Consider the following 17,194-nt stretch of genomic DNA (forward strand, 5'->3'; position numbering starts at 1 on the left):
CCATCCTATTATACCTGTACCTGGGATTATGTTTTCCAATGGGCATTACTTTGCATTGCATTGCATAGCAACAAGGTCCCTCCAGCTGGAGGTTATTCCGGATTAACAGAGCCTGCGCCCACTCCACTCCCGGGGGGCAGCGAAACCACAGCAAGGCCGCCCTACTCTGCGTCTACACGGCGGGTTAACCTGGCCAAGCCCGCGAGGTGCCGCGCGAGATCCTCACGCGCAGCCAAGCCCAGGCTCAGCCTGCACGCGGCAGCAGCCTGACAACGCCTGCTCGAAGCTGGGGCGGCCCGGCGCGTGGGACCTCCGCCCGGCCCCTCCTGCTGCTGCTGCTGTTCCTCCTCCTCCCGCAGCAGGCTTGAATGGACGTGCACGACGGCCAATGGCGGCGCTCGTACAAACTGTTCCTTGGCTGAAGGCGGAAGAGGCGGGGCGAGGCGTGAGGTGGCCGCCGGCTGGCCCCGCCCCTCTCGCGCAGCCATGGCAGAGCGCGAGGAGCGGCGCTTCGTGGAGCTGCCGCGCGAGTCCGTGCGCCTGATGGCGGAGAGCGCGGGGCTGGAGCTGCCGGACGAGGTGGCCGCGCTGCTGGCCGAGGACGTGTGCTACCGCCTGCGGGAGGCCGCCCAGGTGCGCAGACCGCCCGGGCCGGGGCGATCCCCGCGGGGGCTGCCCCGGCCCCAGCCCCTCACTGTGCTCTCCCCCCGCAGAACAGCGCGCAGTTCCTCAAGCACACCAAGCGCCGCAAGCTCACCGTGGAGGATTTCAACCGGGCCCTCCGCTGGAGCAACGTGGAGGTGAGCGAGCGGCAGCGGGGCCAGCCCCAGCCCGGCCGGGGACTCCCCGGCCCTGGAGAGGGGCGCTGGGCGGACTCCCAAGAGCGCCCGCTCCAGTCCTTTGCCCCCCCAACACCCCCCCCCCTTGGGAGTGCCGGCGGGGCAGTGAGTGGCTGGTGTCCTTGGCAGGTGGTGTGCGGCTATGGCTCCCAGGACCCCCTTCCCTTCCGTGCTATCAAGGAGGGGGAGCTCTACTTCCAGGAGGACCGTGAGATCAATCTCGTGGAGTTGGCCCTGGCCACCAACCTCCCCAAGGGCTGTGCAGAGACGGCGGTGAGAGGTGTGTGTTGCCCTGCTGGGAGGGAGGGGGGGTACCCTGCCTTCTCTGGGCTCCCTCGCCTCGATCTGAATCTCCCGATTTTCAGGGCTCCAAGCCCTAGGGAGAATCCCCTCACCACATCCCTTCCCCTTTTCTGCAAGCAACAGGACACTCAGCCCTTCTGCCTTTAGGGGCAGCCTGCCTCCACCGCCCGTCTATCCCGTAGCAGGGCGCTATGCAGGCTCCCAGGAGAGGATAGTTCCCCGTCAGGGCTGCTTACCAGTCTCCTTGAGTGACTCAGCCAGGCTAGACCTGTGTTATTTCTCCTGTAAATTGGTTCCTCTGGTGCTCAGATCCAAGCTGTTGGGTAGTGACTCTTCACTGGGCCTGCACCTAATGTGTAATAGCTTGGGCTCATGGGGGTCTCCTCAGAGCTGGCTACATGGGATTTGAAGCCCCCTGCTCTGTCACTTGGGTATCTAGAACCCTTTCCCAGGCTGCCTCACTAGAAGAGGAGCATCCTAGGCTGCAGCGATCATCCAAGTTGTGTAACAGCATCTGTGCTTGCCTTGTAGTTCACGTCTCTTACCTGGATGGGAAAGGAAATCTGGAACCGCAGGGAGCTGGTGAGAATTGCAGAGCAACTCATTCCCTTATGTGCATCTCCCTACTGTATTGAAGCAGGGTGCTGTACAGACAGTTGCTGCCCTGCAGAGCTAACAGTAACCTCATCCTCTTCCCTGTTAAGCTGATCTTAAGCTAAACCCCAAAGCAGAAGGCTTTCTCTGCTTCCCAAATCTGCTAGCATTAACTATCCTGCTCTCACTTGTCCTAATTAACCACATCCTCATCCATGTCCCCCTGCATCTCACTTAGTTCTGGGTCTCTGCACTGCCCTGTATCAGGCAGTGCCCCAGGTCAGTCAGGCAGTGTATGCAAAAACATGTCCTTTTATCAGTTAGGAACTTTGCTGCCTTTGGCAATGCTTGTCTTGTTAGAGATTGGGAGAACAGAAGCACCAGACCTCCCTTCTCTGTCCCATTTGTTATCTATCAACTTTTCTCCTGTTCCTTCTCTAAGCAGTCCCAATCCTTTCATGGGAGAGTTCTCCCTGCTCTTTCTCTGACACCTCTCCACCCCCCCATTCCTCCATCTCCTTTCTGAACAATGCCCCTTGGCAGGTCCCTTCCATATACTGGGGCTTGGGCTGCTGCTGTTCTCATAAAGATTCTTTGTGCTCCGGCAGGGTCCCCACTGAATTCCTATAACCCTTCCCTTCCTGGCTTCTCCTGCAGTGCCCAGCGCTGTCTCCACACTCTCAGATGACCTGCTGAAGTACTACCAGCACGTGACCCGAGCTGTGCTTGGGGATGACACCCACCTAATGAAGGTGGGTGAGGGGCTGGGGGTTAGTGCCTTTGTCAGGGCCTGGAATGGGAGTGGGGGGGATTGTTTCAAGGACTGCAGCGCCCCAGCCTCCACAGAAGTATTGTGTCCAGTTCTGGGCATCACATTCCAAGAAAGATGTGGAGAAATTGGAGAGGGTCCAGAGAAGAGCAACAAAAATGATGAAAGATTTAGAAAACATGACCTTTGAGGGACGAATGAAAGAATTGGGCTTGTTTAGTTTGGAAAAGAGAAGACTGAGAGGGGACGTGGTAGCAGTTTTCAAGTATCTAAATGGGTGTTACAAGGAGGAGGGAGAAAAATTGTCCTCCTTGACCTCTGATAAAACAAGAAGCAATGGGCTTAAACTGCAGCAAGGGAGGTTTAGGTTGGACATTAGGAGAAACTACCTACCTGTCAGTGTGGTTAAACACTGGAATAAATTGCCTGGGGAGGTTATGGAATCTCCATCTCTGGAGATATTTAAAAGCACATTGGAGAGACATCTATCAGGGATGATCTGATGGTGCCTGGTCCTGCCATGAGGGCAGAGGACTGGACTCGATGACCTCTTGAGGTCCCTTCCAGTTCTGGAAGCTGCTGGATGCAGTCCAGGAGGGAAAGGACCCCTGAAAGTTCTGGCGCCAATGGTTCAGCCCACCAGCTCTGGCTGGCTCAGGAGGACACACAACATGGATCACTGGTCTGGGAGGGAGCTAAGGGACTATGGCTACATGACAGTGCTTCTCATGCCCCCCACCCCACGGGCTCTCCATTTGCACACTCTGACCCTTAACTGACACTTCACCCCCTCACAGGTTGCCCTCCAAGACCTGCAGACCAACTCGAAGATCGCAGCCCTGCTGCCCTACTTTGTCTACGTGGTCAGCGGGGTGAGTGGAGCAGGAGTCCTCAGGGCAGGAGAAGCAGGGGTTTGGGCGAGAGATCCTCCCAAGCATCTGGCTCCCCGGGGGTGGCCCCTTCCCTTCTTCCAGCAGCAGTGAGACTTGTGCTCTCTTCCTTCTCCTGCCCTCTCGCCTCCCAGGTGAAGTCAGTCAGCCATGACCTGGAGCAGTTGAACCGCCTGCTGCACATTGCCAAGAGCCTCATCCAGAATCCCTACCTGTGCCTGGGTTCCTATGTCAAGAGCCTGATTGCCAGCGTCATGTACTGCGTGCTGGAACCACTTGCGGCATCCATCAACCCCCTCAATGACCACTGGACACTCCGGGACTATGCTGCTATGCTCCTTAGCCACATTTTCTGGTGCGTCCTGGGGTGGTATGGAGCCCCTACAACTGCTACCACCATCTGTGCCCCACCCAGTATGTTTGGTGTCAGTGGGAGTTTCCTTCAGTGCCCAGTGCTGCCCCTGCTCTCCTAGGCAGGGCCCTGGTTGTGCCCCCGTGGTGTATGAGTTGCCTTCTTCCAGGCCTGCAGCTCTGATGGAGCACAATAGGGGAGCGGAGAGTCATGGGTGAGATGCATGAGTGCCATCCCCAGGGAGTCTTCAGCCTCTGCTCTGTTGTCTTCAGGACACATGGTGACCTGGTCAGTGGCCTATACCACCAGATCCTGCTGTCCCTCCAGAAGGTGTTGGCTGATCCGGTGCGCCCACTTTGTTCTCATTATGGGGCAGTGGTGGGGCTGCATGCCCTGGGATGGAAGGTAAGGGACAGTTCTCGATCCCACATGATCTTTGGACAGGGGAGGAGAGCAAACGGTGGTGTCTAGGCTAAACACCCTGTTTCCTTGGGTCTGTGGATTGAAGCTGTGATGCCATGCCAGGAGGGTGGCTATGCTGGGTCCTATGTTGGGGGGCATGGGAGGACGCGGTGACCTGCTGCAGGAACAGGTACCCCTGCTGTGCTTCAGTCCCTTCTCTGTGCGCACACCAGGCAGAAGATCCTGGCTGAGTTCCCAGGCTGGTACTTCTGGATCTCACGCAGTGGCTGTGCTGTTGATTCTTGGGGCCCAGTCAGTAAATGGCCCTTTTGGGGCGGGGTCTTTTGCACTCTCCTCCCCAGGCAGTGGAACGAGTCCTCTACCCCCATCTCTCCACCTACTGGGCAAACCTGCAGGCCGTGCTGGATGACTACTCTGTCTCCAATGCCCAGGTGAAGGCTGATGGGCACAAGGTGTATGGAGCCATCCTGGTGAGTCTCACCCCACGAGTACAGAGGAGAGGGCTGAGCCAGGGCTCTGCCTATAGGGCCCACGCAGTTACAGTGGTTCCAAGCAGCTCAGGAGCCCCTTCTCTCAGGAGCTCCATGTGTTACCTTCCCGATCTCCCAAGAGCAGAGCTTCTGGCCTTGGTCAGGCTAGACACAGGGCTCCTGCCAGAAAAGGGATGTGAATGACTTGGCTTCAACTTGGGTACAGTGAAGGGGGTTTCCCACTACCCCTTAGGGATGGGCAGAGAGGGTTGTGTGAGTGCAGCCTGGCTCAGGGGCTCAAGTGAGCCAGTGAACCCCTGCGGTGGGGGGGAGGGGCACAGCTGGTGCTACGGAGCAAAGATGCCAGGGTGTCTAACCAGAACAGCTCTTCTTTTGCCAGGTGGCAGTGGAGCGCCTGCTGAAGATGAAGGCGCAGGCAGTGTCTGTGTCTCCGTTAGCCCAGGGGGACAGGCTGTGTAGGGATGGGTGCTGGCGGGAGAGCTCTCCCTGGCTTAGCCCCCTGCAAGATCCCCAGGTGGAGTTCAGCTTTGGCATTGCCAGCCACCTGCTGCAGATGGGCAGCGGGGGCCCCCAGCTGGGCACTGGCATCTCTGCTGACTCTCCCTCAGTCTCCCTGCACGAGACCTACCAGGAGCTCTACGACTTCTTTGGAGACAGCCTGGCCACCCGCTTTGGCACGGGCTCAGGGCTGCACTTGCCTGAGCCAACGCCTCCTGGCCCCAAGGTCTTGGACACCAAGAAAGAGCAGCCAGCCTTTGGCACAGGGGATGTGGTGCGCAAGATGCCCCAGCTGACAGCCAATGCCACGGTGAGCCCTCGGGAAGAGGAGAGCCCCCGGGCAGATTACCCACCAGGCAGGCCAGCTCTGCATCGTTCAGCCAGTATGCCCCGCTCTCGGAGTGCATCACGCCAGCAGGGCCACCGGCCTGGGGTCCGCGATGTCTTCCAGAAGTGCCGCTTCACTCCTCAAGGGCCACCTCACTTCAGCTTTGTAATCGCTGGGCGGCAGGTGGGCCTGCGATGTCAGGGCCGACGGTTCCAGACCTGCTTTCCGCAGCATCATGGCCCCAGCCACATTTCCCGCTATGCACAGAAGCTGCCCATGATCGGCAGGACCAGCAAGCCTGTAAAGAAGTGGGCCCACTCAGAGTACTCCCTCTACCTGCCTCTCTGAGGATTGCTCCAGGACTTCAGTGCATGGCCACGCTCCATCTGGGTTCTTCCCTGGACCTCTGAGTATCCTTTGTTGGATGTACTGGGGGGCCCCCTCTCAAGCCAAACCCCCAGGAGAGGGCTGTCTCTTCTACAGTGCTGGGGAGCTACCCAGCAATCTCTGGACTCCGTAAGGAGGGTTGAAGACACATTCTGCCCTCAGCAGTGCTGCCTGTGTGACTCCAAAGGGCCAGCCAGGGTTTTCTGCTGTGCGATGGCTTCACCTGTGTACATGGGCGAGGAGGTGCTTATAGGGCTCAGGGCCTCTGTGCATTTTAGGTACAATGCCCAGCCCCAGACACCACCGTCTAACTGAAGCATCTTAGCGCCCCAGCTCCAAGCCACGTCCTACCCTTGTGGACTCAGCACTCCTCTTGGAGCTGAGGGCGCTAAGATGCTTCAGTTAGACGGTGGTGTCTGGGGCTGGGCATTGTACCTAAAATGCACAGAGACTAACAAAATATACAAAATGCAAAGACTAACAAAATATACAAAACCCACTTCCTTGGGTGAGCAGAGATGTAGGCTTTGGTCATGAAAGCTCATGATTATATATAACATGTAATTGAGAGAGAGAGAGTGTGAGTGTCTTAGGGTGGGTAGCTCTGTTAGACTCTTGGGACTGGATTTTCCTGACAACTCTGCAGCATTTCTCCAATGCCCTAACCCTTGTACTGACCCCTGCCTGCTGGTGAGGATGGAGGATTTGCTTGGTAGCCTATCCCTTGTTGCATGAGGTAAGGGAGCTATAGGTACTCCTGCCTTGCCCCTGCTTGAGACTGCTCATTAGCAAACCCCCCTTCACCTGTGAGCCAGTGCTTACTGCAAGCAGCCAAGGGAAGGCTAACAGCTAGAAAGTTTTGCCTGCAAGTTGAGGGAGCTGCTCCTGTCTTCATAACCCACCATTATAAATTAGGGACCTTCTTCCACACACACACACCCCTGGGCCATATCTGCCTGCTCTCAATCACTGAGTCGAACCCCAGCAAGAGGAGCTGAGTCTGTCTGTAAACCAAAGCCCATGAGGTTTTCAGGTGGTGACTTTGAACACCAGGAGCTGACTGCTCTTTAAGCATGTGGAAGATCCCAGGCTGTTGGAACAGTGTGTTACTTTTTTGAGTGGGAAAGGAGGTTCAGCCTTGGGTGTGGCTACAATCACCCCAGCTCAGTTGCATTTCAGCAGCAGTGTGTGGCTGAAGTTTGGGGATGGTGGAGAGGAGTGTAGGCTCAGGGCAGGGCTGTGGCCTCTCCAGCATTCTGTAAGGTAAGAGATGTGATTTCATCTTTGTGATGTTTCACAGGCATAGCTCCTAGCTGCAAGCACAAATCCTCCCTGCAACTGGGAGATGGGACCAGAGCAAAACTAGACCCTCTCTGTTCTCTTCCAGCCCTGGACCCAGGGCTCATTTCTCTGCAAAGGAGAGGTTGGAAGGCCCTCTGAGATTGAAGCGAGGGGAAGCATTCTGAAATCAACAGAAAACAAATCACCTGCTCAAGGTTAGAAACCAGGCTGTTAGCTCAGGCTCCGAGAGGACACTAGCTCAAAACTAGCTAATAGATATTTGTGTGATAACACAACTGCTAGTAGAGAGTTGCCTGGAAAGGGTCTGGTCTCACAATGCACAGCCAACTTGGTGACATCAGTGGAAAAGTGAGGGAGCCTGGATCAAGCATGTTTTAAGTTGGCCGGTTGCACATTTGTGGCTGGAATGCTATATGTGGCCAATGGTGGGCATTTGACCACACACAATATGGTCTTTTACAACTGATAAATACTAGGAATTAAGCATAAGGGAAGCAGTGCCATGCCAGGATGGCAGTATTAGCTCCCCTGGGCAATAAAGACAAGTAGAAACCTCACTATGCTGTGTTCCTCTGAGCCTGCTGTCTGTTTCACATGTTGCTGCATATCTACAAATCGCTAGGAAACAATGCACAATAGGGATGTAAAACTGTTTAATTAGTTGGTTAACTGTTACTGAACTGATTAACCAATTAAAAGGGGTGGGTGGGCTGGAGTGCCCCCTATTGGGATGGGGCTGTTGCAGTCAGCTGGGGGTCAGTTGGCTGGGGGTTAACCAGTTACTCATTAACACCCCACATTCAAAATCCCATACTGTTGCTGGGCACAGCTGTGGTGCTTAAGGTGTTGACTGGTCAGGCTGGATACTATCCTAATGAGCAAGGCTCTTTCTGCCCAGGAAGTCATGGATTCTGTGACTGCTGCAGGGGTTGGTACAGCTGTGTCTGGTGCTGCCCAAGCAGCTCAGGGAGCTGCCTGGGCTAATGCTGAGAGTGGGGGTTAGGTCAGGGGGCAGAGTGGCAGGCTGGCATGTCTGGGGTGCAGCCTCTCCTGTGGGCTGCGTTTGGAGCCCTGGTTGAGTCTGGTTCTCTGCTGCTGGGAGCTGGAGCTCATGGGGGGAGCCTCCCCCAGGAATTGCAGGGACATGCTGGCCACTTGCAGGGAGCTGGGTAAGGAGCCTGCCAGCCGTCCCCAACCCCAGCAGTGCCCCCCTGCCCCGAGGATCCCGGCCGCAAGTTCAAGGGGTCATATGGTGCCAGTCAGTGAGTGACCAAAAGCCTGCGATCTGTTGAACGGCGAACCGGCCCTCGCCCGGAGCCCTACGGTTGCGGGGCTGTTGGACGCTGCTGTACATCGGGGCCGTGTGTGCTGGGACGGGGCCGCTTGCGCTGACACCCCCAGGCCGAAGCCCCTTTGGCGCGTGGCAGGAGTGGCTGGGCGCCGCGGTTGGGAGCGCTGGGGACTAGCCCCGCACTGCGCGCCAGGAAGCGGGGCTCGTGTTTTCGCGCCGGGCTCGGTTGTGCAGGGAGGGCGGGGGACAGCGCAGGCCGGGAGCCTCCCCAGGGGGCGGGGACTGGGGCTCGGGGCGCCGAGGGGAACATGGCGGTGTCCGCGCTGCAGCTGGCGGAGCTGGCTCTGCACGGAGCTGCCTTCCTCTGCGGGGTCATCAGCGCCTCAGCCCTGACGGTCACTCAGGTACGGGGCGGGGGGGCGGGGGCTGGGTGAAAGGCGACAGCCCCCTGGATGGAGGAGGCGGGGAACCCCTGGCCCCGGTCTGCAGCCCCTCCCAGGGCTACTGGTGTCTCCGTGCCACGTGTCGCAGCTGCCCCCTCCTGCCACTGCACCTCCCCCGCCAGCAATCTCTGGGCAGCTCATGGCGCCCAGCTTCTTCCCCCTGCCTCAGCCCCGTCACAGCCCCTTGCTTCGGCCCCTGCCGCCTCCTTCGCTCCTTTCAAGCCGCATCTCTGGGCAGGCAGCGAGCGCTGGCAGCACAGGGCGCCTAGCGGGTCAGGGGCTAAAAGCCCTGAGCAGACTCCTCGTCTCTGGCCAGGTGGGGGGTGAGTGGAGGAGAAGCATCGCCCAGGCCCCCCGGTTGCTGGATTGGCTCCCACGCCCTCCTGCACTCAGCTCCCAGCTGTCATGTGAGCTCACAGCCCTGGAGCTAATGCGAGTCAGCTGAGGCCTCTGGAAAGGCATTTCCTGCCTGCCTCTATACATACACCCCTCCCTGTGCACACAGGCTCCACCCTCCGCAGGGGCTGTGTGTCTCAGGACGGGGACACTTGGTTCCCCACCAAATACGAACAGCCATACTGGGTCAGAACAACAGTCCATCTAGCTCAGTATCCTGTCTGCCCACAGTGGCCAATACCAGATGCCCTAAACTAGGGAGGGAACACAACAGGTCATCTTAACATGATCCCTTCCCTGTCACCCATTTCCAGACAAACAGAGGCTAGGGACACCATTCCTACCCATCATGGCTAATAGCCATTCATAGACCTAACCTTCATGAATCTATCTAGCTGTGTTTTGAACCCTGTTAAAGTCTTAGCCTTCACCACATCCTCTAGCAAGGAGATCCATAGGTTGATTATGCACTGGGTGAAGAAAAACTTCCTTTTGTTTGTTTTAAGCCTGTTGCCTATTAATTTCATTATATTGTGGGAATAAGTAAATAACTTTTCCCACCAGTCATGATTTTATAGACCTCTATCTCTTCTTTTCTAAGCTGAAAATTCCAAGTCTTTTTAATCTCTCTTCATATGGGACCCGTTCCAAATCCCTAATCATTTTTGTTGCCCTTTTCTGAACCTTTTCCAAAGCCAATATATCTTTTTTGAGATGAGGCAACCACATCTGTACGCGGTATTCAAGATGTGGGCATACCATTGTTTTATATGGAGGCAATAAAATATTTTCGGTCTTATTTTTTTATCCCTTTTTTAATGATTCCTAACATTCTATTTGCTTTTTTGACTGCCAGTTGCACATTGAGTGGATGTTTTCAATTCTCCCTTCCCTGCATTCTGTACTGTATTTGCCTTTTGGCTGCACCGAAACAGCCCCATCCGCAGCAACATTAGGGCTGTCTCTACACTGGCATGAATTTCCGGAACTGCTTAAAATGGAATACTATTCCGTTTTCAGTTTTTCTGGAAAAGTAGCGTCTACATTGGCAGGCTGCTTTTCGGAAAAGCCCTTTTTCCGGAAAAGCATCTGTGGCCAATGTAGACACACTTTTCCGGAAAAGAGCCCCGATCGTCATTTTCGCGATCGGGGCTTTTTTCCGGAAAAGACTACTGGGCTGTCTACACTGGCCCTTTTCCGGAACAGTGTTCCGGAATAAGGACTTATGCCCGAGTGGGAGCAGAATAGTTTTTCCGGAATAGCGGCTGATTTTGTACAGTAGAGCATCGTTGCTTTTCCGGAAATTCAAGGGCCAGTGTAGACAGCTCACAGCTTATTCCGGAAAAGCGGCTGATTTTGCAGAATAAGTGGCCCAGTGTAGACACAGCCTAGAAGTCAGTCCTGGTCCTAAGAGCTTAGAAGGCAAGTGACAGAGCCAGGTTATGGGGTTCTCAGGCCTGGTCTCCACTGAGAATCTGAGGAAATTCTTTCCCCCAGTGCTCAGGGCTTGACAGGTGCTAGCCAGACTGGATACAGCCAGTGGACCTACACCTGCTTCAGTCAGGGTAAAGAACTTGCTGATGAAATGCCCCAGCCCTTTGCACCTCGCTAGCACATCCTCTTGCTCCAAGCCGGGCCTCCTATGTAACCTTGGGTGAGTTACTTATGTCTCCTCCAATGACTTCATAGCTTGTCCTTCAGTTGGAATGGACAGTCAGAGGAAGTGCTGGAACAGAGATGCTTCAGCAAAACTGTAGCAAGCTGACACAAAGTAGGACTATTTTGTAATATTTCCCTGAGTCCTGTGTGCCTCAGTTTCTCGTGTGTTGCACTGTTACCTAGTGGCATTGTTCCCTCTAAGCCAGGGGTGCGCAAGAGGCAGCTAATAGGCCAAATCCGGCCAGTGGCTGCCTCCCCTGCATCCTTGTTAAAAAGCAGCTGCAGCCGCTTAAACAGCAGGCTCCTAATTGCTCTCCAAGCTGCGCAGGGAGGAGAAAGCACCTTGTGGTGTCCCCATCCCTAACAAAATCCCCAAGCTCCCATTGTCCAGTTTCCGGCCAATAGGAGCTGAACAATTTTGCTGAAGGCAGGGTCAGGGAATGAAGCCTCTTCCCTCTTTCCCTGTGTTGGAGCAGAGCCAGATGAAGCAGACCTGCCCCCCCACCTAGGTCAGTGCCTCCCAGCCCGAGCCTACCTCTGACATCCCAGACCCTCTTTTCCCCCAACTACTTGCCCCAGGCCACCACTCAAACACTCTGTATCCCCTCTTCCCAGCTCCTCCAGGTCTCAACTCCCTCCTATACCCTTCCCCCAGACTCCCTCTTATACCCATACACCCTCCCTGACCCTGCATCCCAGTTCCCTGCCCCATGTCACCCCCTTTCAGCTCTTCTCCCAGATCACAACTCCATCCCAGACTCTACACCCCTTCCTATCCCTCTCTCCCAGGCCAGAATCCTCTCCTGCATCCATAATTCCTCCTTGACCCTCCCCCCCAAGCCCCTGCCCCGGATCATAACCCCCTCCTTCACCCAAACTCCCTCTCAGACCCCACACTGCCTCCTGGATCCCAGTCCTATATCCCAAGCACCCTTCGACACCAAAACTCTGTCCCATACTCCTCCCCCTCCATAGAAGTGCGGCCTTTGACCACTTACCAAAATCTTGGAGTGGTCCCCCCATTAAAAATTATTGCCCACCCCTGCTGTAAGCTAAGCACTTGGGCAGCCACCCAGCTGATTAGCAGAGCATCCACACCCAGCAGTAGCATGTATTTATATTGGTGGTGCACAGCCACACATGCCTAGGTGTGCAAAACAGAATTCATTCCACACATGAAAAATAGAGGGAACACTGCCCAGTGGGAAGGAGCTGCTTCCTCTGAGGGCAGATCTGGTGTGGCCTAGCTGCCTGGAGCTTAGGCTCCACATCAGTACAGCGTTTGAGCAGACAATGGCAAATTCAGTCACCAGGACTCTGATGCCTAGCAAGCCAAGACCCTGAGGGACAGCTCACCCAAGGGAAGTGAATCAGCATTCACCAGGAGACTAAAGGAGTGGGAAGGCTGCTGGGAAGAGCCAGGGTTCTCATGTGGATTCTGACCAAGGAGGACAGATTCAGTAACATAGCTTGAAGGGGGAGGCTCACTTTAATGTGGCTGGGTTCTGGGAATGAACTGTGCTCTAACCGTCTGGTCCCTGTGCTACACAAGGATTTCCTGTGCTGTGTGCCTTACCCTGATAACCCCAACTGTTGTGACACTGTTTGGTGTTACTACAGATGTTTGGCAAGGTGCATTAATCCCTGAAGAGTGGACAAGCTTCTGTCAGGGTCTGTATCAATCAGTAGAAGCTCATGGTGCAAAGTAGGGGTGTTGGAGGCCCAGAGGTCCAGCTGAAGGCGGTGGAAAAGCTGCATCCAGGAGCAGCTCGAGGAGAGCTGCCGGCAACTGGCATCCTAGGCAGAATGTGTGATCGGTGCCCGCGTCTCCATAGCCCTCAATAGCATGACATCATCATTGGGCACCGTGTTAAATGCAGTGCCCTAAGCAACTGCCGAGGTTGCTTGCATCCACGGGCCGCCCCTGGCTGCATGGCTTATCCTGGAGGAAGAGAGACTCCTAGAGACCTGGCACTCTGAAGGGATTCCTCTTACAGATCCAAAGTAGGGATGTTAAAGACTAGTCGACTAGTCATCTATCCGATAAGCATTTGCTTATGAGATAGTCTTTTGACTAGTTGATATCCACCCCCTCCCACTCTGTTGCTGCCTCTATGAGATAGAGGCAGTGAAGGGGAGGGGAGCCAGGGGTACTTCAAAGTGGCAGTGCTGCACAGCTGTGCATTTCAAAGGGGCAGCTGTGGAGCCTGAGGTCAACTGAGGACTCCCCAGTCTGATCCCGGGCTCCAGACGGCATTTTCCCGAACCTGGGATCACTTGGGGACTCCGCAGTTTACCCCGGGATCCAGGGAAGTGCTGCGTGGAGCCCGGGATAAGCTGGGGAATCCTCAGCTGACTCCAGGCTCCACTGCCCCTTTGAAACACACAGAGGCCATGATTCAAAGGGGCAGCTGCCTCACAGTTGATCCACGGATCATCTGTGAAGCGGCTGCTCCTTTAAAACGCTGCCTCTGTGCATTTCAAAGGGGCAGCTGCCATGGAGCCTGTGGGCAGCTGAGGACTCCCCAGCTGACACTGGGCTCTTAGCAGCATGCGGCATGCAGCATAGCATGGAGCCCACTGACCCCAGGCTCCATGGCTTTGAAATGCACAAGAGCCCCCACTGGGGACTCTTGTGTATTTCAAAGCAGGCACTCCGCATGCGGCCCAGAGTCGGTGGAATCAGCAGAGGCTCTTGTACATTTCAAAGGAGGAATGCGGAAAGGCCTATTGACTAGTCTATTAACCACATTTTAACATCCTTAATCCAAAGCAGGGGGTGTAGCACTGACCCTGTGTCTCAATGATGCAGCCTGGAGCCAATTCCACACAGGAGCCTAGGAAGGGCATCCAAGTTCTCCCACAATACACCACAAACCAATTCCTGGAGCAGCTTCAGGGACCTTAGGACACACCCCGGAAATCCCAGTGCAAAACACACCCAGGCACAGCGCCAGCATGGCAGAAGATTGGTGTGTATTGGGTTGGGTAAATGTGTGACTGCAGATGTGCCAGCCCAGAGACAGGTACACCATAGCCTTTTGGTGTATGGCCCAGATCCTCACAATTATTTAAGCAACTGACTCCTCTGGGGAGTACAGGCCTTCCCAGAGGAGTGAAGCATCGAAATACCTTTGAAGAGCTGGACCTCAGTTCCCCCGCTTATACTCTAGTAATGGGGGGGCCATACAGGTACCTCCAAGATCGTTGGAGATCCATCCTCTTTTTCCTCTCACAGCCACCCCCAATCTTTGGCAGAGACATTGGGGCCTCACTACCTTGCTATAGAACATGCTGCCGAGTAGGGGTGTCCTTGTCCCTTGTGCAGTAGACTCTGCCCCGCCCCCCAAGATGCTGTCTCTGTTTTCTCATTCCCAGGGGGAGTTTGGTGGCCGGTGTATCCTATATGGGTCCGTAGCCAAGAATGGGACAGTCCTCACTCTGTCTCATTTCAACAACATCTCCCTCTGTTACTTTGTCGCCGCCATCTCCATCCTCATCGCTCTGTACTGCTTCTCAGTGCTGCTTTACGGCATCTACAGCTGCTGCATGGACGAGGGGCAGTGGTGAGCAGAGGGCATGGGTGCGTGGAGGGCGGTTAGAGCCAGCCAATCCCATGGGCTGTCCCACTGATCTCTCACCCGTCCCAAACCAGGGCTCGCACTTGGCTCACTGTGAACCTGGCAATCTCTGCTGTGATCCTCTTCTTCCTGCTGGTCTCAGCCTGCATCCTCCGGGTTGGGATGGACACTCTGTGCTCGTCCATCCTCCAGACCAGAGCTGTGAAAAGGTAGGTGGGTTTCTCTCTGAGGAGGACTGCACTGCCCACGTGCAGAGGGACATCACTCTCAGCAGCCAGAGGCTCTGACCCAGTGTCAATATTCAGCCTGGCGGGTGCGGGGGATTGACCTCTTCTAGCTCTCCAGCTAATAGGTGCTCTGCCTTCTCTTAACTCCACTGTAGCTGCCAAGAGGCCCAGCATGTGACATGGTCCCCACAGTATAATGCAGCAAGGTTCTATGACAATCTCTACAGTGCTGAGGTGAGAACAAACCCCGGGACTGGGGGTGCTGGCTGGTGGGGCATGGAGGGGCACACAAGTCCTGACCCCAAGATTTTCAAGGAGGGTTGGCAGTTGCTGAGAGAAACATGGGAGCACAGCAGCACCAGCGCAGCTTGAACAGCAAGTGAGAGCCAGTCTTCTGAAGCCCCCGGTTCAGACCCTGTCCCATGAGATGAGACAGTGGGGGAGGGGAAGAAGGTGGGCAGTATTCCTTTAACAGCTGGGCCCTGCATAATTCATGTGAGGAAATTTGACTTGCTGCAGTGCAATGAGCTTGGGGGGCTCCAGGCAGCCAGACTGAGGAAGAGTTGAGTATCGTGGTGACCACTGATGATGGGGGTTGAGGTAAGAATGAAGTTGAATTCCCTCATGCTTCAGGAGAGGAGGGACTCACATCCCATGGGGGCTGGGTGTGTTACACCAACTGTTTGCTTGTAAAGCAGTGGACAGGACAAACAGCTGGACAAGCCACTAGTCTGGCCACTGCTTCCTGGGGCAGGCACTTCGGAGGAAGAGCCTGAGGCAGATGGGCAAGGAGAGCGATATGCAGTCATGCTTCACCAGCCTTTCCCAACTCCAACAGGCAGCTGCCTGGGTGAACTTCTTCTTCTGGTGTCTGCTGCTGGTCCTGCTGCTCCTGCAACGCAGAAGGGAAACCCCGTTCCAGCTCCTGCAGCGCAATGACCCAGAGTGGAGCGCCGAGACAGAGGCCATCTTTGGTGCCCGGTCACAAAGGCCGTGAGAAGACCAGGGAGGGACAAGCAGCCCCAGTTTGGGAAAAGGGTGTGTGTGAGAGAGAGCGGGAGGGGGAGGGGAAGAGAGGGCTGGAAGACACCCCCCCAGGTCTATCCTCTGGCTCCATGGGTGCTCTGCTTGTCCTCCCTTGGCTATTCTGGTTCTCTGTAGCAAGAGAAGCCAAAGGGCTGGCCAATGATCCTGGCTGTGTGGCATAAGCCCAATCCCAGGTGAAGGCATCTGGCCTCCACTACGTATCTCTTCCCACCACCACCCCTCCAGAGGAGGTGGGCCAGGGTTAGGGTTTTACCTCACATGCAGGCATGCTATGGGCTGTTGGGGGAGCTGTGGACATGAGAGGGTCTCAGCAAACATGTGAGCTGGGCAGAGTGCGTTGGCTGTAGGCTCCGTAACCCTTGAATCTGGGGACACCAGCAGCCTCTTCTCCCTCCCAAAGCTCTCTGATGTCAATGTGATGGGCTTTACATAAGATGGTTGGGTGCATCTGCCTTAGTTCCCAGAGACCCTGGGATTGCAGGAGACCATCCCAGCTGGGCGTGTGTAACCACAGAACTAGTTCAGTGGTGACAGAGAGTCTTCTCGTGGAATGGGGAAAGGAGGGTTCGGCCCAAGTTCCTGCCTGGCTGGGAAAGACAAGCCCCAGCAGCACCACTGTGACACTAGTTACAGGATATGGGGCTGGGAAGCCATTGAAACCCAAGTGCCAATGTCCAGGCCCAGTTGCCATACCCTCTCAGCGAGAGGGTCCCTCATGCCAGGAGCCAGAGAGAAGACAGCTGCCTAAGTGCAGGCAATCTGGCTGGGCCAGTAAGTGCCTTCTGTAGGGTGTATGAAGACCAGAGCAACACAGAAGAGCCCATTCATGTCTAAGTGCCTCTGTGGCCCCCCTTCTGCCCAGGGCTTGGGGGTCTCTTCCTTGTACTAAGCCTTGCCATATTATTGTCTGTGAAACTGGGTCCATTTCTTGTGCCTTTTCATTTTGTACTAAACCTTGTTATTAAAACGATGATTTTCTCCAGATCAGCTTGTGCAAGGGCCATTTTGTCTTCCCAGAACACACCCTCTCCTTCCCCTGCCACAGGAGGTAGCAAGTGGGAGGGCTAGACCCTCTCCCACATTTTAAATACTAAGTAGCTCTTCCATTGCAGGCTCTGATTTCCTCCAGCTTCATCCCCTAAGTAGGGCTGAGACAAGCCAGCATATGGCTGGGTCATGTTGTGCTGGGACATGTTGGAAAGGGTACAGGGGACAGCCACTAGAGTCAAGTGAGGTCTGGAAAACTTACCATACAGTAGACTATGGAAGCTCACTTCATGACCAGAAGGTGAAGAAATGACAAGAATGATGGTTGATAAATATCCATATGGCCAGAGGGTTTCTGATGGGAGAGGGGGGCTCTGTGCTCTCAAG

At 55.4% G+C, this 17,194-nt stretch overlaps 2 protein-coding genes across 4 annotated transcripts; both read left to right on the forward strand.

Annotated features, from left to right (window-relative positions):
- Positions 1-437: 437 nt before the first annotated feature.
- On the forward strand, positions 438-7,733 carry TAF6L (TATA-box binding protein associated factor 6 like). Of its 2 annotated transcripts, none has more exons than XM_014571063.4 (10): positions 438-633; positions 714-800; positions 969-1,119; positions 1,674-1,724; positions 2,394-2,488; positions 3,303-3,377; positions 3,530-3,750; positions 4,020-4,152; positions 4,512-4,640; positions 5,026-7,733. In XM_014571063.4, exons 1-10 carry the CDS (start codon positions 487-489, stop codon positions 5,833-5,835), a joined length of 1,899 nt encoding a protein of 632 aa, XP_014426549.2. In that variant the 5' UTR covers positions 438-486; the 3' UTR covers positions 5,836-7,733. The 2 variants fall into 2 exon arrangements, with proteins under 2 accessions (XP_014426549.2, XP_006118302.2); XM_006118240.5 differs by having other exon boundaries at positions 440-633; positions 5,041-7,733.
- A 180-nt stretch (positions 7,734-7,913) lies between these two features.
- TMEM179B (transmembrane protein 179B) lies at positions 7,914-16,804 on the forward strand. 2 transcript variants are annotated; one of them, XM_089781116.1, is made up of 6 exons: positions 7,914-8,871; positions 14,344-14,531; positions 14,621-14,755; positions 14,929-15,007; positions 15,293-15,373; positions 15,612-15,749. In XM_089781116.1, the coding sequence occupies exons 1-5, from the start codon at positions 8,776-8,778 to the stop codon at positions 15,338-15,340; spliced, it is 546 nt and encodes a 181-aa protein (XP_089637242.1). In that variant the 5' UTR covers positions 7,914-8,775; the 3' UTR covers positions 15,341-15,373; positions 15,612-15,749. The 2 variants fall into 2 exon arrangements, with proteins under 2 accessions (XP_089637242.1, XP_006118303.1); XM_006118241.5 differs by lacking the exon at positions 15,293-15,373 and having other exon boundaries at positions 8,716-8,871; positions 15,612-16,804.
- The last annotated feature ends 390 nt before the right edge of the window (positions 16,805-17,194 follow it).

Source organism: Pelodiscus sinensis, chromosome 11, assembly GCF_052426305.1.
Source record: "Pelodiscus sinensis isolate ZL-2025 chromosome 11, ASM5242630v1, whole genome shotgun sequence".
NCBI lineage: Eukaryota > Metazoa > Chordata > Testudines > Trionychidae > Pelodiscus > Pelodiscus sinensis.